The 27,974-nt window shown below is 37.3% G+C and overlaps 1 protein-coding gene across 3 annotated transcripts in view; it reads right to left on the bottom strand.

Moving 5' to 3' along the window:
- UBR2 (ubiquitin protein ligase E3 component n-recognin 2) overlaps positions 1-27,974 on the bottom strand; it is a 106,431-nt gene that overhangs the window by 59,045 nt on the left and 19,412 nt on the right. For 2 of the 3 annotated variants that reach the window (XM_045842680.1, XM_045842682.1), the window contains exons 3-11: positions 20,148-20,226; positions 17,767-17,880; positions 11,798-11,928; positions 9,796-9,934; positions 9,117-9,179; positions 5,433-5,553; positions 3,871-3,978; positions 3,155-3,243; positions 1,959-2,057 (exon numbers count right to left, since the gene is read on the bottom strand). In XM_045842680.1, coding sequence (XP_045698636.1) covers positions 1,959-2,057; positions 3,155-3,243; positions 3,871-3,978; positions 5,433-5,553; positions 9,117-9,179; positions 9,796-9,934; positions 11,798-11,928; positions 17,767-17,880; positions 20,148-20,226 — 943 coding nt within the window. Of the gene's footprint in view, positions 1-1,958; positions 2,058-2,127; positions 2,227-3,154; positions 3,244-3,870; positions 3,979-5,432; positions 5,554-9,116; positions 9,180-9,795; positions 9,935-11,797; positions 11,929-17,766; positions 17,881-20,147; positions 20,227-27,974 lie in introns of all 3 variants that reach the window. The other variant, XM_045842681.1, reaches the window with a different exon arrangement.

The following is a 27,974-nucleotide window of genomic DNA, read 5'->3' as shown; positions in this document are numbered from 1 at the left end:
TCAGCAAAACTCCCGGCGCAAGTGGCGCAACTTCCTCTCAGATGCAAGTCAAAACCTGGGATCATCTTTACACTTTCCCCTCACACCCAACAGCCAGTCATTCACCACACCCAACATTTCTCAAACTCAACATCCGGCTGGTTCTGTAGGTTTTACTGCCCAAATATCTCTCACGACTCTCATATCCGCTGCCACAATCCCAGCTCAAATTCCCATCAGTTCCTGTCTGGTCCTTGCCTAGCCCTGGCTTCTAATTAGATTCCCCACACTCACTTTTGCCCTCACCAATTTGTTCTCCAATCTACAAACAGTGTGATCATTTTTGTAATAGTTCATTTTTTTAAAAAAGATATTATTTATTTATTTTTAGAGAGAGAGGGGAAGGGAAGGAGAAAGAGAGGGAGAGAAACATCAATGTGTGGTTGCCTCTTGAGTGTCCCTCATTGGGGGACCTGGCCTACAACCCAGGCATGTGCCTTGACTGGGAATCGAACTGGCAACCTTTTGGTTCACAGGCCGACACTCAATCCACTGAGCCACCCCAGCCAAGGCTAATAGTTCATTTTTATTTTATTTTTTTCCATTACCATTTATCCCCCTCACATACCGTCTTCTGCCTCCACCCACTCCTCTCCCCACCACAATCACCATACTCAAGTAGTGTGATCTTAAAAAAAAAAAAGAAAAATCACAAATGTGATAACGTAACTGCCACTTAAAATCCTTCAACGTCTTCCCATGCTCGGAAGACAAAACCCGAAATCTTCAATTGGCCTATAATAACATTTCATTAATGGATAAATAGACTTCGGACAGCTTCAAATGTACTAGAATATATCCTCAAGCACAGAAGTAGTCCAGGGTCGGGGGTAGGGGGAAGCCAAGTCATTAAAAAAAAACTAGGAAATATACCTGGCTAGTAAAATTACTGTAGAATATCCTTAATATACAGCTGGGCCCCTGCCTACGTTTCTGGTCTCACTTCATTCCACGCTCAGGACCTTTAACTGTGTTGGCTTTGTGTTCCCTGCTCTGGGACTCCAACTCCAGGACTTTCCTAAGTGCTGTCCCTCTGCAGGGACTTCCCTTTCTAAACCTGCTTAAAGGTCCTTAGCGAATCCTTTTCTGAACTGTGGGAAAAGGTCAGATCTCTAATTCTCTCTCAAAACAAGCTTTTCAGTTTCCATGTAACTTTAATCCACCACACACGTGAGCCTTTCCCACTACTTTAAGTTCCATGAGGGCAGGACCACACCTGCTTTTGTTTACCACCGTATTCCCAAAGCACAGAACTGTGCCCAAGAAATAATAGGGGCTCAACAAAGTTTTGTTAAACAAGTTAAATCAATTTTAATTTCCGAATAGTACTAAAACAGTAACACCTTCTGGAGCAACTAGTGAAATTTAGTGCAAGACTGACTAATCATCATGATTCCATTGCCTTAGCTACCCCTCCCCTCATTAGAGGTAAGGACTTCTCAAAGTCTAAGATTACATACAATATGCTGTCTGTTTCTAATGGATACATTTGTTAAACCAATCAGCTTAATTTTAAATCATCAGCTCAAAACCTTGGAGAATATGAGATAGTACAGATTAAAATAAATGACTTTTTAAAAAAGAGATTTTATTTTTCTTATTTTTAGACAGAGGGGAAGGGAGAGAGAAAGCGAGGGAGAGAAACATCAATGTGTGGTTGCCTCTCACTCGCCCCCTACTCGGGACCTGGCCCACAAACCACTTATGTGCCCTGACTGGGAATTGAACCCATGACCCTTTGGTTTGCAGGCCAGGACAAAAAAAATGACTTTTTCCCCTCCAGATCGAAGGTATCTGATCACCCATTAATAAAATATATTATTCTATTCAGGAATATACAGATCTTAGTTCTCTATTTTTTAAGGCTTCACTTCTGGTAATGGAAACAAAAAAGTTCTTCTTGGTCTTTCAGTACTTACAAGTGAAGGAACTGTGAATATCTGAACCGAGAGGTCTGCGACTGAAAACTCTCTGTCGTGGTCATCTGTCACATAATCACTCTGCAAACGCTCATAGTTCTATTAAGAAGGCAAAAAAAGGCAAGGAGTGCCAGCTATCAGTTACAAAGAAAAGGCAAGCACTACTCACCAGAGTAGGTGCGGTGAAGAACTGGACAGACAGAGCAGTCACGGACACTGCTCGCTCGTGATCATCCTCCATAAAATCTCTCTGCAACTGCTGGTAATTCTAAACAACAAGGGGGAGATTCACCTCTAATCCACATTGGCCAAAGGTTTAAGGATTATAATGAAAAGTCAGCGCTGGAGGAGTCAATGAACTAACACTGTAAGAACGGTAACCAGAACGATTTCTACCAAATAAACTTGTGTATAAACATGAATTCACTAGATGATCTATCTGTTCAATCACAAATGGCAGTTTATGAGCAGAAAGAGGTAACAGCTACTAAAATCCTGGGACATCATTACACACCGGTGGGGCCACCCACAGCACTTTACACTGTTACTGCTGAAACCAGACGTGTATTACTTCGGGGTGCGCAGCAGAATCACCTGATGGCTCTTTCACAGTACATGTGCTTGAACCCCAATCTGAGTGAATCTGCTTCAGCCAGTTTGAGAATAGAACACAAACACATGTATTTTAAAAGAACTCCTCAAATGATTCTTATGCATTTCCTTGCTTAATAACTCCTAATATAGGTGAATAATAATAAAAACAACTACTTAATCATATGCTACTAAAGGGAGAGGAACACAATTCAACAATATCAACAATCTAGTTTGTGACTGTTAAATCACATCCATATATACTCATTGTTTCAACTAAGATGATCTCTTCCTTGTTTAAATTTTAACAGAAATAACATTGTAACTCACAATGGATAGGTTTAAGTTCTTCATTTATTATTTCATATCAATACACTGTAGAGATGGATGTTCATATTATCATGGCAGATGATGAACAAGAAAAGCCTCACTGAATTTTATTCTACTGATAAAAGATAAAAAGGTAATTTATGAAGTCTCTTAGACTTTAAAACCAACACACAGTTAGCTGCTATTTTTCAAAGCCTGGATATAATGACGGGCAGCAGGTACTCTGTACATAACCTGACTACTCCGTGCATCTTCAAATCTCAGAAACTACTCACCTTTGCAAATCGCACAGCAAACAGCTTCTTGTACTTCAAATCCATGAGCAGACTGCTCATGAACAACTGATGATACACGCTCCTAGCGCCTTTGACAAAAAGAGCAGGAGTAAGATAAGGATACACAAAGAAGCTAAAAATTATATTCCCAAAGTTTTTACATGGTCAACTCTACTTTAAATCTCAAAAACAAATCTCCACGTGTGTTCCTTTGTATAAAATATTTATAATCTGCTTAAAAAATCAATTTTTTCTAAACATAGTTTCTAAAAATATATAAAGGTTATTTAATTTGGGTGATGGGCCCCGAAGTCTGCTCTCCGCAAAATAAGACTGCATGTGCTAATTCTAAAATCATACTTATTAAAGTATCTTCCCAAATGAAACAAAACAAGCAAAACAAAACACCTTGAACAGCCCTGACTGGTGTGGCTCAGTGGGCTGGGCATCATCCTGCAAACCGAAAGGTCACCAGTTCAATTCCTGGTCAGGGTACATACCTGGGTTGTGGGCCAGGTCCCTGGTTGGGAGCATGCAAGAGTCAACCAATGGGTGTATCTCTCACAAATCGATGTTTCTCTCTCTTTCTCCCCCCCCCCCCCTTACCCATTCTCTAAAAATAAATATGTAAAATCTTAAAAAAAAAAAACAAAACTTGAACATCCTAGTTACCTATGTAGGTTCCCCAATACCTTGAAAGTAGTTAAGAGATTCACCTTTCCACAATTTGGAATCATTAAGCATCAATCTATCCACAAGAGAAGAGTTTTCGCCATCTGGTCCTTCTTGTAAACCAACTTGACATAAAATTCGGCGAAGACCATCTTGAAACAGGAAGACACACAGTCACGAAATAGTAGTTTCAAATATTAAAATAAAATGACATTTTAGTAGAAATGTTTATATGGATCTATGGAGTTTTACATGATTTATTAAGGGTCAAATTTATCAGAAAAAGTGAACATATTAACTATTTTATTAACATTTGCATCAAAAGGAGAAAATTCCAAATCTTACATTATTTACCAACTCTTATTCCAGAACATCAAAATATGTCTATCAGAAAGGCAATGACATCATATACTGTAAAGAATTTGAAGAGCAAAGCATACGAAAACCACTGAAATGCGGTTCTTCAAACACCAATGATAATTAAATCATATCACAGAAAAACTGACAGGTATATGGTGCTACCATTTATAGGAAAGAAGGCATGACCTCAGTGCTTTAACATACACCAGTCCTTTTTATCAATGCCATGCCAAATGTTGTCATCATTAAATAAAATGTCACCTGGTATTATCAGTGTGGACCTACTATGTGAGAGGCCCTGGAAAACCCATTCCTATATCCTCTAAATACTAAACTTAAAAAAAAAGTTGCTGAAATATTGATATAAGCATTAACATAACCAAAATTTTAACATTTTGCTTTCATAATTTATAATTAAAATCAGTTTTTAGCTTCTATAAGTACACAAAATAATCAGGAAAAAATAGAGCAATTTTTACTATAGTAAATACTTGGCACAGAGGCACCCAATGTAAAACATCAAAACTTAAAAAAATTTTCTTTATGTAAACATTAGAATGCCACTTATCCAAACCACCTCCCTTGCCTGACATATAGTATGGCAGACAGCTTCAATCTATTCCTGTTTTACTCTTTAGCATTTTACACCAATTTGTATTTTTGGCATTGAACATGAGGATTCTAATTCTGTTACCATTACATTTAAAAGATTATCTAATTTGTATACTAGGGAAAAACAAAACAACTAAATGAGTAACTTCAAATTCACAAATTTTCAGAGTTGCAAATTATTGGAAGCCAGGAGTCGCAGGAGTCAAAATAAAGATATCAACACTAGTGTTTCATTCTTTAAACCGCTAATCATCACTTAGGTTTTATTTACAGCAGCCTTTTCCAGCTTGCTGAGTGAAGAGTTCCACAGACGCTCCATTAAAAAAAAATTCTTTTATCAAGTTGTTAGATTTAGATTTCATTAGCATGTTAAAGTCATTTACTATTGTTAAAACCCAATGTATTCTGCATTTATCTGAACACAAAACCCTTTGTATGCATATTAAAAAAATCCTGTGGGTCAAAATTTGAGAAACATAGGTTTTTTCTGTGCATAAAAATATTCTAAGATGGTATTCTAAAATATGAAATTAAAGCAAAAAGTTATTCCACTTGATATTTTTTCCAAAACAGTTTTTACAAGGGCATATGAGTTCATTTTATAGTCAAGTAGCATAAGCTTTTATGCACCTACCTGAATATCCAATAATGCTTCCCAGCCAAGACAAAAGTTTCAAACCAAAATTCTGATGCGCGACAATAGATGAATGCATAACTTGAACTTTAAGCGGCTTTGTCTGTCTACTGGTATTTCTCTTAAAAAGAAATGGCAGGATGAAAAAACAAACTTAAAAGACTATTTTATAGAAAAGAGTATTTTTATTTCATGAAACTACAAAGTATCATCATTACTATTTTTAAAGATTATATTTATTTTTAGAGAGGGGATGGGAGGGAGACAAAGAGGGAGAGAAACATTGATGGGCGAGGGAAACATCCATCGGCTGCCTCTAGCACACCCCCAACAAGGACGTGGCCTGCAACCCAGGCATGTGCCCGGATCTGAAATGGAGCTGGGGACCTTCCAGTTTTTGGTGCAATGCCCCGCACTGAGTAACATCATTAAGGGCTACGGTGCTATTATTTTTATTTTGTTTATAATAACAATCCTAATGGGTACGAGGCAGTATCTCACGGTGGACTTTATTGCATTTCCCTAATGATCAGTAACGTTGAGCATGCTTTCATGTGCTTATTGGAAACGTGTATGTCTTTGCAGAAATGTCTAGTTAGGCTATCAAGACTTTTTTATTTAACCAGTATCCCCCTTAATTTTTGTTTAGATCACTTTCTACCTGCCCATTTAATCCCGCCTCCACAATGCACATTAACAAAGCACATCTTTGCGAATTTTCTCATCTATACATATTACATATGTACACATTAAAAGAGATATTTATTTTTTGATTTATAAAAATTGGATACTATACATACTCTTGTGTATCTTTGTGTTAAACGATATTTTGAGTTAATGTCTCATAATATTCTGTGTGTGGATTTTTTCAAACATCCTCTAGTGAAGGACATTCATATTGCCTGTGTTTTCAATCTTCTGTGACTGCAAAAAAAGCAGTACCAAACATCTTTGTCCACACACTTATTGGTGCTTATATTTCTATGGGATAAATAACCAGGAGAAGTAAAACTTTAACAGATGCTACTACACTGTTTTCCAAAAACGCTATAGCAATTTACTTTTATACGAGTATTCCTACTCTCTGCATCTCTGCCAGCGAGGTATTTTATCACTGCAATTTCTCCAGTCTGATGGGTATGACATCTCCCTGTCATTATACTGATTACTAGTGAGTTTGAGTCTCATTTCATATATCGATCACCTATATTTTCTCCCTTGTGATTACTTTTTTGTGTCTTATGACCATTTTTCTATTTTGTTATTTGTTCCCTACTTGGTTGTCTCTGAGCTCTGTTACCATAAACATTAAATGTCTACCCTATGCGTTAGAAATAATTTTTCTAAATCTACTGTTTCTCTGACTTTGTTTATGGAATATTCTGCTATGTAATTTTTTTATGTAGTCAAAAAAATGTCTTTTGTAACACTTTGGGCTCTTGGTTAAGAAGCTCTCCTCCTCCCTCAAAAATGTTCCTGTGGTTTTCTAGATTTTCCTTATATTAAAATCTGTTTCTGGACTATCTATTCTATATTATGAATGTATCTATGCAAACACCACCAGATATTACAAACACTATTAAAAATAGAAAAATTTAAACGACACTGCTGAACATGAAAGTTATAAAGCAACAATGGAAAAGAAAAAAAACCCTTTCCTTCACCCAGATTCATCTACTGTAAACATTTCATTCCAACTGCTGTGTTATTTGCACATTATCTTTCTCCACACATAGACAGATATATACATATGCTTTAAAAAATAAACCAAACCACTGAGGGTAAGTTATATGCACCATGTCTCCTTATCCTTAAATACTTGAAGAAACAGTTACTGGGAGTGGGAATATTCTTTCACATAATTGCACAACAGTTTCTGATGCATTATTATTGAATATGTCCAAAAATCAAGGAAGAATTTCTTAAGATACAAAATGTATAAATCATAAAGAGATATATTTTGCTACATTAATATTTAAAGCTTTTGCTCAATGAGAGGCACCAGAAACACAGTCTCATATTAGACAAAGGTATTTGCAACGAAAGACCAAAATTCAGAGTTTCCTACAAATAAATTGAAAAACAAAAGACAATCCAACATGGGTAAAGGATATGAACAGGAATTTCACAAAAAACTTAAATAATCAATACACAAAAAACTTAAATATAAAATAAGATACTCTGTAATAAATGCAATGCAAATTTTAACTCACAAGATGCCATTCATCCACATCACACTGGCAAAGATTTAAAAATTTAACAATATATAGTTTTGACAAAGCTGCTCAAAAATAGGAACTCTCATATACTCATGGTGGGAATGTATGTTGGTAGTACCATTTTGGGGGCTAACTTGGCAAAATGTAATAAAGCTGCAAATACTCATATCCTAACAACTCAGGAATTCCATTTTTGGTATAAACCCTAGAGAAACTTTTGCATCTTTGCAACAAGGGGCCAAAATTATGCCCACAGCAGGACTGCCAGTCACAGCAAAATTGGGAATATTTTCACTGTCCTTCAACAAGAGAATGGAAAAACCATGGTATAGTCATCAATGGAATACTTTACGGGACATGTATCAACGCAGATAAGCCTAGAAACAGCACTGAAGTGAGAAGGCAAGTCGCAGTACAGTACACTCAGTATGAATCTTGTCACGTAATTTTTAAAGGCTCCAAATCAACATGTAACGTTGACAGACATTTAAATCGAATTAGTATAAAGGTATGCATGGCATGAGAAAATGGATTCATGAAAAGTTATCTCTAGAGAAGAGGAAGGGAAAAGAAATTAAGGGATAATACAGGGGCCTCTATACTACTTCATTTATTTAAAATAAGTATAAAAAATAATGTATGTAATATGGGTACACAGGTATTCATTGTGCTATCTCTATTTTCATCTGTGTATTAAAAACATTTCACAATATATAAAATAAGTAAAAAACATTGACAAAATGCAGTTACATGTAGTAAAAAATAATAAGGGCTAACTTTATTTTTTAATTTTTTAAAAAGATTTTATTTATTTATTTTTAGAGAGGGAAGGGAGGGAGAAAGAGAGAGAGAGACAGAGACATGAATGTGCGGTTGCTGGGGGTCATGGCCTGCAACCTAGGCATGTGCCCTGACTGGGAATCGAACCTGTGATGCCTGGTTCACAGCCCGCGCTCAATCCACTGAGCTACACCAGCCAGGGCAGTAAGTGCTAACTTTTAAAAATAAATTTGAATGTTCAAAGTTTTCTTTTAGAGAAGTAATACGTATAATAAATGTTAAGATATGCAGCATACCTTGCTATAAGATACCAAGCAACAACTTCCCCTGAATTTTAATCCTGGTGCTAAAGGCCAGTTTAATTCTTAAAAAGTAAGGTGAAACCCTATCAAAAACAAGACAAACAGCAAAAAAACTTTCTAAGACGTTTCTGATGAAGAAATAAGAAGACAGAAAATACATATATGTCATCTAAACATTCCTTTTCTATATTAGTCTTCCACAGCTTTAAAAACACTAGCAAAAGCAGTAATGCAACACTCAATAATCTTCACACATGATTTTGGCTGATGTTGGCTTTACACTCCTGAAGGCATAAAAATGTTCCCATAAATGCCAAAATATGGAACTAGTTTTAAACTAATAAAAAATAACAGTGTAGTAAGCATATTTTAAAATCACTTACCACAATTACTGATTTTGCTTGCTCACAATACTGGAAATCTCCATATCGAACAGACCTACGTCCCTGTAAACAAAGATATTTAAAATTAATTTGTGAAATAAACTTGTAAAAATATTAGTCTCAGTATTAATAACTTCTCAACCAGTAAACAAATAAACATACTTGAGCATCCACCTCTGATCGATTTTTAATATTTATAACATTCATTCTATTCAGATGAAAAATAAATAAGTTATTTTCCTTCAAAGTTATCCCAACATTTCCAGGCCATTAATAAATGTATTTTCTTGAATAACACAACATTTATTCTTTTAGGCTGCTTTCTATTTTTTTTTAACCAGCTTAAAAAAAAGAAGCTTATTTGGGATCATGGAATCAGATATTGTCACTGTTTCTCTCTGGGGACACAGCACCGCACTTAGGCTGCTAGAGTTTCTGTTTCCGTGACTGAGTTTTTCTAATGACTGGGTAGAACGAGAACAAGTGTACCTACATTTTCTCCTAAACGTTCTGTCTGACAGCAGCTTCTCGCTATACCCAATATATATTTGGGTCAATACTCACGTGAAATTGAAAAAATAGCCTATACATATATACCTCTAACTACATATTCTAGGATAATTTATCTGTAGTAAAAGTTCAACTTATTATGTGATATCAATATAATAAAATTACTTACATCTCGATCTACTGTAGTTGCAAAGCCAATGGCTTCTTTCTGTGTACAGTTAACAGCTTTCTGAAGAGTATAAATAACTTGTTCATAGGTATGAACCTCATCATTGAACAGCATGCAATAGTAAGTATCACTCTTCTCTCTGTGGAATGAAATATTAATGATATACTATCTATTTGCATATTTCTTGCTCTAGGCTTATTCATTAAGAGCATACTTTGTTCTAGGGAATGTGCTAGGTACTATGACAAAGTCATCCATGTTCCCCATTGCTCTAGGACACTACTGGCTGGTGAGGCAGATAGATATTACACATTTAATTGTATTGAGCAGCTTTCATCAGGAGTAGGATGCCAGAGCGGGTAAAAGAGGTCTGGGAGTTCAGAGAGGAACTGCCAGAGAAGTAATCCGAGACCCAAAACCAGTAGTTCTTAAAAGGGGGCAACTCTCCTCTCAGCCCCACAGCTGACCATTTAACACTGTGCAGATACAATTTTGGTTGTCATGACTGGGACAGGAGTGCCACCGGCATATAGTGGGTAAGGGTCAGAAAGGCTGCTAGTTATTAATCCACTGGACAGTCCCCACAGTAAAGAATTAATCTGGTCCCAAAATGCCAGCAGTGCCAAAGCTGAGAAACCCTGGGCTAGAGGGAGGTGACAGCAAAGGCCCTGAGGCAGCAAAGGTAAATAGTAGGAGCAGGAGCACAGGGAGGAAGGAAGAGATTGGTCTGCAGAGAGGCGGAAATCTAAAAGACCTTCTAATGGGTTTCAACTGTGCCATCCAAAGGCAATCAAGGATCTGAACAGGAGCCACGGTCCATTTGCCTCACAGTGTGGAGAATGAACCGTGAGGGACAAGAGTGGCTATGGCAGTCTGGTTGGGAAGGCCACGTTGTCCAAAACTGAAGTTAGTGTCATTTACACTAGGACAGTAGTAATGCAGATGAACAACAGAACAATGAGAAGGAAGGAGAAACAGCTGGTCCTAAAATCTAACCAGACGTGGGCGGCTGAGGTTTCCAGGCAGACAGAACGCCACTTTCTAAGATGGGAAAAGAAGCAAGTGGGATTCTTTTCTCTTCTATGCTAGTGCCCGGAACCTACAAATAAAACCAAAAATAAAAACAAAACTCTTCTTTTCTGGGGTCTAAATTTGGATCTTAGATCAATGGTTCCCAACTTGAAGTACATGAAGATAAAGTCATGAGGTATAAAGTAATTTTCAGTATTTCCAGAAAGGTATAGAAACACTTCATCTTACTAAAACACTTAGCCCATAACTAATTATCTGAAACACTGTTGAGAAAGCAAAAAGGAACCACCACTGATGTCCTTCAAACCCTCACGCCAACTTGTATTCAACTATGGAAGCCATTCTACCCAGCCTGGCTAGAGGGAGGAGGCCGTGCAGGGCGTGCACACTCACAAGGAAAGCCAGCCCTTAACCTTAGCAGCGCTGCGGCAGAACGCAGGCTCCCGTCACAAGCCTGTGACCTCCTCAATAATCTAAGCACAAATGGAAAATGTGTTAGATATACACTAAAAAAACCCTCAAAGTGTAAAATATACTGTGTAACATTTTAGAATCAAAATGGGTAAAACCGAGTTTGAGGAGTTTGGGCATTTAGTCAAATCAAAAAACTCACATTAATCATATCTAATAAACAAAACACAAAGAACCGCAGAATTAACTTATAGTTTTGTCACACAAAGAAGAGAAAATTGCCTGTGTTGAAACCAGTGGTTAGAGCCTTGATGTGGCTTAAACATGACTATTAACCAACTAACTCAAACAGCCAACAGGGAGAAACCTCCAACAATTAAGTAGATCATACGTATTTCAAAAATATAAAGTCAAGGTTATTGTTCTGCTGAAAATTAGTTATCACAAAAGAAAAGATTATGTTCTATCCAAGATTTATTAATGTGAAAAATTAGAATCAAAATGGTTAAAATTAAATGTGAACCTGTACAAATATAAAAAATAACTAGGTTACGCTTACACCGTCTCTAAATCTGCTGGCAATTCACTTTCTTTTTCCCAGGTCAGTATCTCTACCGCATAATGAAACATAATAGCAAAAATGCTGTAAGTTCTTGCTATCACATCTTCTGGTAAATGAACAAGAGGATCCTGAAAAAAAGAAATTAAAATAAATACAGTTTGTTAAATACACATTAATTCTCCTCTTTCCCATTCTGCCTCTACCTCTCAAAATACTACCGTAAAACCTGACTGATTTTCCAGCTTCCTTCTCTTCAGTTTCATCCTATATAGTACATCCTACCAAAACGAGCCTCCTAAAACGTTTTGTTCATTATAATCCCAATTACTGAAATCAACTGAACCAAAATACTCAGTCACACTCCAATGCTTAATGAATAAACCTAAAAACTTTAAAATGACATTCCAGGATCTTTAAAAACTAACATCAAATCATCTTTAGTAAGTTTCATATCTTACAAATCCCTGATTTCTAGAACAAAGGAATATTACCTAAGGACAGACAATCAATATTTAGTTTTAGACACATAAAGGACAGCCTGATTTTGAGGATTATGAGAGAAGTCAGTGTTGTAAGAATTATTCTTACACGTTACATGTGCATGTTTTTAAAACAGTAACATAAAAACACTCTAAAATGTGTTATATTACATATTAGGAATCACCAACTGGTATTAGCTGCTGCATTAACCCAGTTTGGGGCCAGCCTAGGGATATAGATTCCTGTGCTCTTTTTGTGTGCACATGTTAGCTTCTTAAAAAATGGTCACTAAGATTTCTGCAGTGAAGAGATGCTGGGTGGTGCAAGCCTACTCATACGTACAATGCTACACTGAAGGCCAGGAAAGACTTCTGCTCCAAGTGCTCTTATCACAGCATAAGTCAGCTAGAATGAGTAAATAAATGACCATCTCATCCCACGTTACAGTTCTCTGATTACATTTATGTTAGAGAATGCCAGCCTTTGTCAGTGAGTCAAGTGTCATTTACTCTTCTTTCAAATTAGAAGACTGCAAGGCATACAGTTAAAAAGGTTATCTGTGCTATCTCAGAGGGCAGTGGAAATTATGAAGAACTAATCTTTTATGTGATACACTTCCATAATGTTTGAATTTTTTAAACTTAAAAAAAAAAATAAAATCCTCACCCAAGGATATATTTGTTGATTTTAGAAAGAGAGGAAGGGGGAGAGGCAGAGGGAAAAGGAGAGGGAGAGAGAAACATCAATCAGTTGCCTCCTATATACACCCTGACCAGGGATCGAACCCACAACCTTTTGGTGTAGGGGATGATGTTCCAACCAACTGAGCAACCACGGCTGTCTGAATTATTTTTAATGTAAATATGTATTACAATAAAGATTTTAACTGTTTTCATATGCAAATAAGGCATGAATAGGAGTTTCTCCATACAACCCAACTAAAACTAGAAACTGAACAGTCATCAAGATAACCTGATTGCATCAACTATCTTTCTTAACAAGTAAACAATATGCATTTCATTTATAAAAAAAAATTTCATTAATAATACCACTTTTATCTGTCTTATTATTGGGATTTTTAAATTAGAATCTTATTTATTGTAAAATAACAATTCTATTGCTAAAAATGTTTCAAAAAGCCAGTATATTGTACTGTCAGAGTTCCACTACTGGAGTCTCTACTACTTAAGTTTAAAGCACTGCTCCAGCACTTCAGTGTAGGACACTCTGGGCAAGTTTCTTAATCTCTCTAAAACTCAAGCTTCTGCAGCAATAAAATACCGGTACCAGCAATATTTATCTTATAGGGCCATTCTGAGAACTAAATGAAATAAATCAAGTATAGCACTTAACATAATATTTAGCTATTAATAATCACTAATCTACATTTGTATAAGAGGAGCACTAATGGAAAATTTTATATTAAAAAATATTTGCTGAGGTTGTTCATTCAGTTAATATTTGTTATTGAATAAAATTTTGTTCCAAAAAGGATTTGCAAAAACTGAAGAATACATCCAGTATAATAAAATAGAATTTAAAAATAGATATATAAAGAAGGTAAAATAAAAATATCTATTTGTAAATTCAGATCATAAATTTCCATACACCTACCACAGATGGGCTCTATCTGCAAACATTTAGCTCTGTTTGCTAGAAGCGTTAAGGAAAGAAAACACAATCCGTTATCAGGCTCACACCAAGAGAAACGTAACATTTCCTGCCGCAGAGACCTAAGAGACATCTGTTGCGGTTCTATGGAGATCAATAGAGGAGGCACTGTGCAGCATGTGGTACAGTATGTGGTGGGTCCCAACAGGACAAGGTGCCATTCCAGCAGTCTCAATTTACGGTTGTCACAGGGATGGATGATGCTCTTTAGTGAGTGGGAGCCAGGTTTCATAATCAAAATGCTTCTTCTGATAGTGTAGGAGAGTATAAATGGGGTCAGAAAACCTTTTCTAGGAAGAGCCAGATACTGCAGGGTTCTCTGTTGTAGCTACTCAATTTTGCTGTTGTAGCAAAAAAGCAACTACAGACTATACATCAACAGTTAGGTGTGGCTGTGCGGCAATAAAAATTCATTTATGGACACAGAAATCTGAACTTTAATTTTCATGTCACAAAATACTATCCTATGGATATTTTTCAACTACTTAAAAGTATAACATACAAACCATTGTTAGCTTAGGGTGGCACCAGAAACAGGCTACAAACGAGATTTGCCCCGAGGGGCCACAGTGTGCTGGCCCCTGGCCCACACAGGGAAGAAGTGCCCGTCCCAGCTGCCACAGCTGAGAAGACCCTGGGAACTTCTCAACGTTATCCCTGTAGACACATATTACAAGTTTTCCCCCAACTTTTTCTTAAGATGCAGGCTGAATATATAACCACCACCACCACCAAAGTTAAAAAAAAAAAAAAGAACTCTATGATAGACTAAAAGAGCACATTCCGAATATTATATAGCTTCCTCCTACATCAAGCATAAAACAGTTTAGGTTTTGTAAGTAGGAAGCAGGTATGCTAAATGCAATGTTACCATTTTATCTTCATGTCATCCCTGAAGACCCCGTTTCTCCCCAGTTCTTAACTAAGAATTAAATGGCAGAATCCAGAGGTTTATTCTCTGTCAAGTCTCTGGAGCACTCAACTATGTTCTCTGGGCAGGACCACGTAGCTTCAGCCAGGCAAGGGATGTTGTTGCCTATTCTTAGAATTCAGGAAATCAACCAGAGTCGGCACCGTTGGATAGCTACCCTATTAATAATGTGTAAGGATGAAGCCAGCTGAGTAACTTCAGGCAGATTCATAATTTTTCTCAGAAAACTATTTTAAGTCTACTTAAAAGAAAAATAAAAAGGTAACCGAAGTCCTAAAGTTTTTCTTTTTAAATGATTTATTGAGATGAAAGTCACAGAATACAAAATTAACCATTTTAAAATGAACAACATGGTGGTATTTAATACACTCATAACTTGTGCCACTGCCATCTCCGTCTAGTCCCAAAACACTGCCATCACGACTTCATGGCAAGGCCTTCACCCATTAAGCAGTTTTGCCCTATTCTCCCCTTTCTCAGCCTCTGGCAACCTCCAGTCTAGTCTGTGTTGCCTCCATGGTATTGGGTATTCTGGATAGTTCATATAAGTAGCATCATACACTATGCGACCTGGATTATTTTACTTAACATAATGTTACGGAAGTTCATTCATGTTTTAGAATGTACTGGTATTTTATTCATTTCTATGGCCAAGTAATATTATTACATTGTATGTTTATATAAAAATTTGTTTATCCATTCACTGATAGATACTTTGGCTGTTTCCATCTTTTGGTTACAGTGAATAATTGTGCTCTGCACATATGTGTGCATATACTTATTTGAATACTTGTTTTTAGTTCTTCTGAGTATATACCTAGGAGTAAAGTTACAGGCTCATATGGCAATTCTATGCCTAACATCATGAGGAACAGCCAAACTGTTTTCCATAGTGTTGAAATAATTTTGCATTCCTCTAGCAATGTACAAGGGGTTCCAATTTTTTTTTACATCCTTGCCAATACCTATTTTCCTTTTTTTTATTACAGCCAGCCTAGGGTAACTTCATTGTGATTTTGATTTAGATTACTTTAATGACTGATGATGTTGGGCATGTTTCCACACGGCTGTCGACTGTATGTGTGTCTTCTTCAGAGAAATGTCTATTTAAGTCCTTTGCCCATTTTTAACTGGGTAGTGTTTTTGCTGTTGTAAGATATTATTCTGTATACTAGACCCTTATTGGATATTTGATTTGCAAATATTTTCACCTACAGTCCTAATGTTTTATACTAGTTTTCAGTTTCTTTTACAAGAAAAACTCTTATTTTTTTTCCAAATATATCTTTGTTTGTCTTGTTTGTATTTTTACATACAGAACTCCACCTTATATATATTATGAGATAAAGATGAAGCTGGTTTAATAGGAGTGAAGAAATCAGAAACCCTGACCATTTGGTGTGTCTCTGTGGCACATCCTAGAACAATGGGACAAAGCAAATAAAACACAATACACGTGTTTTCTATGGCACCAAATAATTTTGCACAAATTTTATCCGCCCAAAACATTGTGGAACACAGTCTAAAAGACACTGTCCTATATACCATAAAGTCTTGGTCATTCTGTTAAAATATTTGAGACCTCTGAGGTATGAGCACCAGGAAAGTGTATTAACGCACATTTGGCTCTACATTTGCATCAGACTCACTAATGATGCAGAAGTCCTCTGAACGTACCCACCTCTCTGCCATTTAAAAATATGATCTGAAATAAGGATCTTTTATTAAATAAAGATTTTATTTATTTATTTTTTAGACAGAGGGGAAAGGAGGGAAAGAGAGAGAGAGGGAAACATCAATGTGTGGTTGCCTCTTATGCGTCCCCAACTGAGGTTTTGGCCCACAACCCAGCCATGTGACCTGACTGGGAATTAAACCCATGACCCTTTGGTTCGCAGGCTGGTGCTCAATCCACTGAGCCACACCAGCCAGGGCTTAAGGATCTTTTTTTTTTTTTTTAAAAAAAAAGAAAGTTAATGATAAGTATTATGTAAGTAACTTTTTTCATTTATTTTTTTAAAGGATTCTATTTATTAATTTTGAGAGAGAGAAGAAGGGAAGAAGAAAGAGTGGGAGAGAAACATCAATGTGTGGTTGCCTCTTGCATGCCCTACACTGGGGACCTGGCCCCAGAACCCAGGCCTGTTTCCTAACTGGGAATCAAACCGGCAACCCTTTGCTTTGTAAGCCAGCACTCAATCCACTGAGCCACACCAACTAGGACTGAAATAAGGATCTTGAATCAAACATCAAATTGTTACTAGCAGCAGTAGAGATTTATGTATTTATTTAGTTATAAATACATCATTATAAATATTTTGAGAAAAACAATGTAGGATCAACAATTTAAAAAAGCACATATTCACAATTGAAATGAGTATAACTTGTCCTAAGCTATCATCTCCATATTGGTTGCATAACATATGCAAAGTCACTGATTTACCAGATGATCAGGATTGCCTGCCATGTATGGACATGGAAAAGAAAGGTACCTGGCCCACAAAGTCTCAGATACAACTCAAATACACCAAAAACAAGCAAGTTAACTGGTCTACACATAAAGGAAGATCAATCCCTTCAATAACAACGAGAACTTGCCCTGGCAGGGTAGCTTCGCTGGTTAGAGTGTTGTCCCGACACGCCTTGGTTGTGGTGGATCTGACAAGAATCAACCAATGAGTGCATAACTAAGTGGAACAACAAATCCATGTCTCTCTCTCTTTCTCTCTCTAAAATCAATCCATCAAAGAAAAATTAAATGAAACTACTGACTAGCCCTGGCTGGTGTGGCTCAGTGGACTGAACCTACATCTCAAAATATTCTATGGTTAAATTCATGGTTAAAATAGTACTTCCTTACAAACAACTTTGAACACATCTTTACCTCTTCCTCCTCTGTTTCAGAGGTGTTAAGTTCATGTTTTTCACAGTAAGGACCTTCCTTCCAAGCTTCGGTGTCACCACAGTCACAGAAACCTCCACCTCCTGATGTTGTCATCTTGAAAAAAATTTATACAGCATCTTTTCAGTAAGTATTTACTGAGGGCTATCAGATTACAAATAAGGATAGCAAGTACTAAGGAAATAACATTGCTAGTGTTTAAATTTCTTTGGAGGAATAAAATTAAATAAAATGCCAAACCTCTCAAAGTTTTCAAGCTTATTTTAAATAAGCCTATAAGCTCATTTAACCGATTTCAAAATAAAATAAGCTACTTTGCAGTTGAACTAGTAAACTACAAATTTTTAAAAAAATTTTATTTTAATTATTGTTCAAGTACAATTTTCAAGTACAATCCCCCTGAAATCCCCTCCCTTCTCCCCTCTGAACATTGTCAGCCTGTTCTCTATTTCAGTGTCTTTGGCTTTATTTTGCTTGTTTCTTTGTTTTGTTGTTTAGGTTCCTGCAAAAGGTGAGATCGTATAGTATTTGTCTTTCACTGCCTGGCTTGTTTCACTTAGCATAATGCTTTCTAGCTCCATCCATGCTGTCTCAAAGGGTAGGAGCTCCTTCTTTCTTTCTGCTGCATAGAATTCCATTGTGTAAATGTACCATAGTTTTTTGATCCATTCATTTACTGATGGGCACCTAGGTTGCTTCCAACACTTGGCTATTGCAAATTGTGCTGCTATTTACATTGGGGTGCATAGGTTCTTTTGGATTGGCGTTTCAGGGTTCTTAGGATATAGTAAACTACAGATATTTTAAAGAGATAAAAACTATGTCCACCTACGTAACTTCCTTAATTAGGTGAATCACGAGGGTTTGGGGCTGGATTTTGGCTAAACTGGGACAATGCCGGTCTCTGCGCTGCCAGGCTCCAGCACAGTTCCACCAGATTTGGGGCTCCCAGAGATCCCTTCGACCGCTGTCCCCTTAGAGAGTGCTGTGTGTGCATTACAGAGAGTGAGTAACAAAAACTATACAAAGAGTTCATTTTTCTTTTTTCACACTCCCTAAGCGGCATTCTTTGAAAAGAAAGGAAGCTCAAGAAATAGAAAAGTAGACTGCCTGGTCATAAAAAACTTCTTATCACCTGTGGGGTTCAAGAATTATTCATACTTCCTTAAGATATGGAAATGATTCAAGGAATCTGGCAAGATAATGAGACTTTTAATCATTGGCAGGCTGGAAATTCTGCTTTTAAAAAAATTCTATGCGAGTTTAGAAATGGTTATTAACTATATATTTTTCATCAGTCCTCAGTATCTATGTGTTATATTACAAATAATTAATGTAACACCACAAATGACAGTTATTCTCAGGGGCTGTAAAGATGTATGTCAAGAAACACCAGCAGGCAGGCATTTGGAAAATGACAACCCCACCCTTCAGGTTCCACGCTTGCTCTCGTCATCAAACATGGGCAGACTGGCTTACGGGAGCCCGGGTTCTCTTACTGACTTCAGGAGTTCCATTCTGCCGCTGTTTTTAGTTATTATCAATACTTGGGTACTGTGAATACAAACAAACAGGAGGAAAAGCCCTGACCCTGCAGGACTCCTGAAGTAAGATTTCAGTATTCCTCCTCTACCATTTTATTTGACATTAGAATGAAAAAAGTTCCAGCTACTAACAGCTCCCCAATTTTTGAATGTTCATGGCTCTGTTTTCAATTTCTAGTAGAGGAACCAAGACAGGTTTAACAATAATCTGTCTTTGTACGCTTGACTTAAATGCAAACAAATCTGATTTTCGGAAAAGCACTGACCGCATTACAGCAGGAAAAAATAAAATAAAATTGGTGGGTCTTACGTTCTGGAGCCGGGCCCTCTTTTACACTACCATAGATGCCTCTTTAATATTAAGTAATTACAAATCTTTTGTAGGAGATGACCGATAAATAGGCTATTTCTTAAATCTATAATCCAGTTGCTTTCCTCACTCCTTGCTCACACATCCAACCCCCTTAAGAACTTCCCTCTCACACTTTTAACTCTCAACTCTATCTTCTGATTTTTGATAACCCCCATCATAAGCCTAAAGTTCTAAAGCTCATAAACATTAAAAAATAGCAAAAAACTAGTTGAAAACCAGTATGGAGGAGCTGATATCTGTGCTGTCTTTTCTTATGCCATGTGTTCAGGGAAGCCTAGATTCATAATTCCTTTCTGCACTGCCATTGTATGTTTAATAGTGTGTAAATAAAACACTTCTTAAACCACTCTCCCCTGTTTTAGTGTTAAATCTTGGAATTTTAAAAAAGCAAAGTATCTAGTATAAAACTCGATACTGCGCATGATTATTATCTGGACACTACTAACCCTGTATCGGTGGTCTCTGTGAATACTTCCCAGAAAACACTCCATGCATAAAACACACGTTGGATCAACTGCACAGTCTCTGCAAAGTTAAAGAAAAACAACATCAGAGTGTCATAAAATAGCTGTATATTTCACAACAGAACATTTCAAACTGGCATCCATGCAAGAAGAGCATTAACAGCGAAGTGCCTTTGTGTTCAAAGAAAGGAAACATTCCCAAAGATCTCTGAGGTCTCTGGTCAGTGAAGTCAGCTTACGAACCTGCTTCTCACACTGGACGTGTAGGAGCGAGTCTTTGGAGGCACACATTACTATAATGGTAATTTTCCCCAAGGATTTGGGGGAATCACATTCTATATTAAAACACAAATTTTATGGAAAAGATTTTAAATTTTGTGAATTCTTAAGATTTATCTTAAGAGTTCAAATCACTTCCTCCAAACAAGTGTTTTGGACTAATGGTCTTCAAAGTGGTATGTACATATCCCCAGGAGGCAAGAGGTCTAACTAGGATGGAAGAAAAGACTAGAACTTATGTTTCTATATAAATTTTAACTAACTTAGTTTTCCTAATCCAAGGACATTTTTTCATTGACTTTTACAGAGAGAGGGAAGGGGAGAGAGAGAAACACTGATGTGAGAATCATGGACTGGCTGCCCTCCCTCCGTGCCCAGACCAGGGATTACACGTATCTGGCCTGCAGATCAAACCCACAACCCAGGAATATGCCCTGACTGGGAATTGAACCCACAACCCTTTGGTGCAAGGGATGATGCTCCAACCAAATTAGCCACACTGGCCAGGGCTTAACTAATTTAAAAAAGAAATTAAACATTGTTAAGTGATGAACATACAGACTGACAGGGATCTCCACACTTGGTCATTATGTCTGATGGTCACACAACACATGTGGCTCACAGAACAGCCTGACAAGAGAGTAAGAATTTCACAAGGTTAGTGGGTCGACAGTGGTGTGCTCAGTCTTCCCATCTGCTTTCATCTACAGATCGTATCTCAAATAAGGGAATCCCTGTAATTCTGTGAAATGTGATGCGTACTCATGAAAACCTTTAAATTTCCCTTACCCTTTGCTCCTGCACCCTCACAGGCAACCACTCTAATGGGCTCATTGTGTGCCTTTGTATTTGTATGTTCTTCCAAAATGTTTTTAGTGCATGTATTTTTAATGTGTACAAATCTGTTACATGTATCACTTTCTATGCTTCACTTTTTCATTTCTGTAACATCATCCATCTACTTTGTGTGTGCAGCTTCTTTGCTGCTTCTAACTGCTACACAATATGCCATGGCCTGTATCCAAACCATCTTCTCTCTCTACTGTCCCTAGACCCAACAGCTGGGTTATATCCGATGCCTTCCTATTATGAATGATGCTGCAAGGAACATCCCTGTAGATGTTCTCTTACGAATCTGTCTGAGACTTTCTTTGGCATTTCAACTTAAGAGCAGAACTGCTGAGTCACATCCATGCAAAGTCATTATTTTCTTTTTTTTTTTTTAAAGATTTATTTATTTTTATTTTTAGAGAGGGAAGGGAGGGAGAAAGAGAGAGAGAGAAACGTGAATGTGCGGTTGCTGGGGGCCGTGGCCTGCAACCCTGTCATGTGCCCTGGCTGGGAATTGAACCTGTGATACTTTGGTTCGCAGCCCGTGCTCAATCCACTGAGCTACACCAGCCAGGGCTGCAAAGTCATTATTTTCCGTGCCATGCTACTATCCAGAGTGGTTGTATATACCCACCAGTGTGCGAGAGTTTCTATAGCCCTGAATCTCCACGAACACTTGGTTTTATCTGGTTTTCCAACATGTGTCAGCCTAACATATATGAAATGATGTCTTACTGTTTTAACTTGCATTTCCCTGATTGCCACTGTGTTTGAGCAACTCTTCATATGCTTCCTGTCTAGGGGGAGGGGGGCTCCCTTTTCTATAAATAGGCTGTTTATATCCTTTGCCCATTTTTCTGTTGGGATTGCTTTCTTTATATTGCTTCCCTATATAGTCTAGACAATATTAATCACTTGGCAATACTGTCTCCCATTTGCCACCTGTATGTATTAACCTTGTCCATGGGGCCCTTTGTTAAACAGAACTCCCTATCTTGATGCAATTAAACTCACACACACACCAGTGATTTGGGCTTTGAGGTTTTCAGATTCTCTCTGAACCAGATCACAAAAATATTTTTCATTTTCTTCTATTAGCCTCTTGGTTTTATCTTCCACATTTACACGTTTAATTCATCTGGAGTCTACGAGCTTTTTTCCCTCTAGCACCACCTGCTAAAATATCTAACTTTCATTTATTGATTGTGGAGTAATCGTTGTAAGTGCCACATATCCTTGGGTCTATGTCTAGGCTCTCTGACACGTTCGATCTGTCTGTTCTTCCACCACACCACACTACATTTCTACGGCTCTGCAGTGTACGCCTCAGTATTCGGTGGGGACAGTTCTCCTTTATTCTCCATTTTTAAGGCTGCCTCAGCTATTCACAAACTTGTATTTATTCTTCCCCACATCATTTAGGATAAGTTTATAAAGTTCCTCAAAAATATATAGAGCAGGCCCTGGCTGGCGCAGCTCAGTGGATTGAGTGCGGGCTGCGAACCAAAGCATCACAGGTTTGATTCCCAGTCAGGGCACATGCCTGGGCTGCAGGCCACGGCCCCCAGCAACCGCACATTGATGTTTCTCTCTCTTTTTCTCTCTTTCTCCCTACCTTCCCTCTCTAAAAATAAATAAAATCTTAAAAAAAAAAGTCCATTAAAAAAAAGAAAAAAAAGAAAGACACTTTTATTTAAAAAAAAAAAAAAAATATATATATATATATATATATATATATATATATATATATATATATATATATATATAGCTAAAATTCTGACAGAGAGTACCTGGAATTCAGTGATAAACTTTAGGAGTAATAACATTCTCATATGAGTAAATTATCATGTCATGATTATTTATTTTATTAAAGTTTTTTTTCCCATGAGTTCTTTATAGTCAAGATAAATGAGTACAGAGTCTATACATAATGACACTTCTATCTTTCTCTTTACAATTTTTGTACCTTTTATTTTTCTTCCCTATACTTTTGACAACCACTTCCAGTAATATGTTAAACAGTAACAGTAATAGTAGGCATCCTTGTCTTGTTTTAGATATTAAGCATACCTAAAGGTTCTCTATTAAGTATTATGTTCACTTCAGGTTAACTAAGGAAGTGCTCTTCTAGACAGAACCAAGCATTTATTTTGATTTTCCTACATAAACTGTAATGCAGGGTAATCAAAGGATTGATGAGGGACTATGTTTCTTTTAATAATAATAAACTAATAAACTAAAAAGCTAAAAAAGAAATGGTAAGTTAGAATACCACCATTTTTGCTACTCTCTAATAAAATAATGACCTAGGCCAGAGATTTTCAACCTTTTTTACCTTGTGCCACACAGAAGCTAATTACTAAAATTCTGCGGCACACCAGAAAGTATTTGCCAACCTGACCAAAAAATAGGTGTAAGTGCCACATATTGTCATATTTTGTCATATTTTGTCATATGACAACACTGTTGTCATATTTTTATTTGACAATCTAAAGGAAAAGAGGTCAGTGCCCCTGACTAAATAGTCAGGTACTGCCTGTTTTAAAAATTCCTGAGGCACATGGTTGAAAACTGCTGACCTAGGTAACAAGTAATAGTAACTGTTAAAACATCATGTACTGGCTGCATCTGCTGGGGACACGGGCCCACTTTGATCAGTCTAAATACACAGAATTTAGATGTTACACACCAGTGTTATGCAGTGACTGTCACTCCCTCAAATACACAACAGAACTGAATTGAGCCTAACCGCCTGTTTAAAGGAAATACGAGGATAGACACACAGTCAGCCAAATCTCGAATGTGGAAACTTCCACAGGACAATGACTTGGTTTCTTAATTATATAAATTTAAAAAAAGAAAAGAATGAGAGGAGCCATTATAATTAGCAGAGAAAAATTATGAATAATAGCCAAATTAGGTATGTGAACTTTGAATCCAGTTATGAGTCAATCAGCACAGTTCCAACTCTGGCTAGCTGTTAAAAATATTAAGAAATAAGTGGGGTTTTTTTAGAATGTTAATGGTTGTAGAGAAAAAAGCTACATAATGAGTACTGATAAAAATGACACACTGTCTGGAATTTGCCTCAAAATAATTAGGCACGGTGGGGGAAAATGTGCGCGTATGCTCGTGCGCCCACATGTGGGCGCCGAGGCCCAGCTGAAGAGGAGCAGCCGTGTGCTGGTGACTGTCGAAGCTCAGCAGTGAAGGCGTGTCATACCATCACCCTACTTCTATGATTTTGAAAAGGCTTGTAACAAAAAGTTTCCAAAAACCCAATACATAAATCCTCAATAAAGCTCCCTTATATATACTTTGTTAAGAATTTATATCATAAACAATTACTGAAATTTATAAACTGTTTTTGCATCAGATCAGAAAAATGTATTTTCCTTCTCTCAACTGTTAAGATGATGAATTACATTAATTCATAGTTTTAAAGGTGAACTGTCTTTGGATTTCTGAACTAAACTCCATCTGATCATAACGCATCACTCTATTAGTGTATTCTTGGAGTGAGAAAGCTAATATTTCAGTTAGGGTCCTTTAATCTATGTTAACAAGAGAAATGGATTTATAATGTCTCCTCTTGAATTTATCAGAGTTTGCAATCGAGATTCTACTAACATGATAAAGAGTCAGGCAGTTTTTAACTCTTCATTTTCTGTGTCATCTTGTATAAGAAATTAATTGTTCCTTTAAAAGTTGGTAGCTCTCACCTATGCAATCAAACCAGTTATGGGATTTGGGTGAAGGAAGAACTTTAACTACCATTCCAGTGTTTTACATAAAGTATTCAAGATGCCTATCATTTTTCTATGAATTTATCCACTTCATCTAAGTTTTCAAAATTTTTTTTAGCATTTAGTTGTTCATAATCTTCATTAAAGAGGCTGCTAAACTTTCTTGCTTCATGGCATCTTTAGAGTCTTGACAGTATTTTTCAGGGCACACCTAGACCAAAAGAAAAGCTAACCATTCGTTTATCAGTTAGGCTTAAACAACTCTGTGCCTGTTGGACACTTCATAATTTCTCCAGTCTCAGAATGAGACTGCACGTTGCCACCCTCACTACCTGTTCTACAGGTACAGGTTTCCCTCACTATCCAAAAGTAGTAGTGTCTGTGAGAACTTTCGTAAGCTGAAATGGCATAAAGGGAAGGAGCAATCACCATTAATTTACATGGAAAAATTTTGTTCCCAGAACCAAAATATAGCCTACTAAATCATATTAAAGAACACATAAAGATTTTTAAGATTTTTATTTTTATTTTTTAGAGAGAGGTGAAGGGAGGGAGAAAGAGAGGGAGACAAACATCAGTGTGTGGTTGCCTCTTATGGGGCACCACCCACTGGGGATCCAGCCTGCAACCCAGGAATGTGGCCCCACTGGGAATCAAACCGGTCACCCTCTGGTTTGCAGGCTGGCACTGAATCCACTGAGCCACACTAACCAGGGTAAGAACACATAAAATTCAAACTAACACTAATACACAGTAAAAGCAGTATCATTCTCACTGCTTTGGTGCATGCTGCCTCTCAAAACGCTCATTCAGAAAGGAAAAAGGACTCATGGACAAGGACGACAATGTGGTGATTGCTGGGGGTAAGGGGTGTAAGGACACTAAATGGTAATGGAAAAAAATACAATAAAGATTAAACAAAGTAAAATGGCTCACTGCAAAACAAACACTGAATGCTATTTTCACTTTTACCCTTTAAAATTATTTTAATATTTGTTTATTTATTTAGAGGGGGAGAGAAGGAGAAAAAAAGGGAGAGAAACAACAATGTGAGAGAAACATTGATTGGATGCTTGTCATAAGCGCTCCGACTAAGGACTGAACCTGCAACCCAGGTGTGTGCCCTGATTGAGATTGAGCCTGTGATCATTCCATCTGCAGGACAATGCCCAACCAAGCCATACCGGCCAGGGAATGCCCCATATGTTTTCTATCAAAAATTCTATTTGTCAAATACAAAAAGCTTTCTTTTGTATCATATTTTTTGTTTCATATGTATTTCTCCACTGCTTTTATTCCCATTTTTATTGACTTCGGTTTTATACTTTGCCTCTCACAGACATTTTTGGATTAAAATATCAATCTGAGAGGCCCTCGTCTTTATATTTTTATATAACTATAAAGAAGAGCAAAGCCTGCCCTAGCCAGGTGGCTTGACTGGTTGGAGCATCACCCTGTACACCACAAGGCTGCAGATTCTAATCTCAGTCAGGGTGCCTACAGGAGACAACCGACTGATGTTTTTCTCTGTCTAAAAAGCAATAAACATATCCTCAGGTAAGGATAAAAAAAGGAAGGAAGGAAAGAGGAAAGGAAGGAAAGAAGGCAGTCAGGCAGGCAGGCAAAGCCAGGGCAGAGCTATATCCTTCAGAAGTCCATCATTCAACAGGAAAGACAAACGAGGGCAGTCACCGTACGCAGTTAAAAGGTATTCAAGTATGTTGGGTTGGCAAAAGCAGTCAAGGATCCCTGAAATCTTGGGGCTTTGTTGAAAGCAGTCATTTCCAAGCTTACTTGATATTGTATCCCGTTTATAAAATGTTTAGTGTGTGTACCATCTATTTATATGTAAATATATTCATATTATATATTTATATTGATTTCACATATAAGTTACATACATTCTGCTGTACCAATTCTCAATTAGACTACTGTGTAACTGGAGTACCAGAAGTTAAAAAAATCAGGCAGAAATTGTATTTGGAGAAATAATAACCTAAGCTTCCCAAATCTGGTTAAAGACAACAATGTGCAAATCCAAGAAACTCAAGGAACCCCTAGAGGATAAATACAAAGAACACACAGCTAGGAAGATTATAGTGAAAAATGCCCAAATCCAAAGATAAAGTACAAATTTTGAAGGCAGCTAGAAAAAATACATTTGATACAAGGGAACAGAGATATATGCCAACGAAAGCTGACTTACCAAAAATAACAGAGGTCAGAAAACAATGGAACAAGATCTTTAAAATGGTGAAAAGGAAAATAAAAATGTCAACCCATAATTTTATATGTAGGAAAATATCCTTAAAAAAAGTGAGTGCAGACTTGCAGTCTCTAGTCTGCTATGTACAGTTTCGTAGTCGCCAGTCTGCCCTTAGAGAATGAAAAGCTGAACAAACTGAAAAACGATAGTTTGGAGACACAGAGCAAGCATCAAAATCAAATTCAGATATGGCAGGAATGTTGGAATTATTAGAACTGGACTTTAAAGCAACTACGCCGACATGCTAAGGCCTCTAATGGGTACAGCAGACAGCATGCAAGAACAGATGGGCAACGTAAGCAGAGATGAAAATCCCTAAGAACCAAAAAGATGTGGAGAAGGAGCAACCTTTTTGCCTTGTTGGTGAGAATGAAGATTCATGTGGCCGCTGTGGGAAGCAGCATGGAGATACTGCATGTAACAGGGTGTTGAACTGACGGTCCCCCAAATGGGGAAACCCCCACAACTATCACTTGGGGGATGAGGAAAGTGGAGCAGGGCCACTGAGAGCTACTTTGCATTGAAGAACCGAAGAGGTGAGGGAGCCCAATGTGTGGCTGATAACTGCCTGGGGCAGACCGACCCCCTCAGGAGTGGCAGGGTGAGACTGTAGAATTTTCCCAGTCTCTGGGAATTTTTCTGCACCCCTTGTGAGGGGATCGGCATAACCCTGCCTGGAAGGTAAAA

Source organism: Phyllostomus hastatus, unplaced genomic scaffold (genome assembly GCF_019186645.2).
Source record: "Phyllostomus hastatus isolate PE091 unplaced genomic scaffold, TTU_PhHast_1.1 phas_contig_40, whole genome shotgun sequence".
Classification (NCBI taxonomy): Eukaryota; Metazoa; Chordata; class Mammalia; order Chiroptera; family Phyllostomidae; genus Phyllostomus; species Phyllostomus hastatus.
The sequence above is the reverse complement of the archived record's forward strand: the minus strand, read 5'-3'. Positions and strand labels throughout refer to the sequence as shown.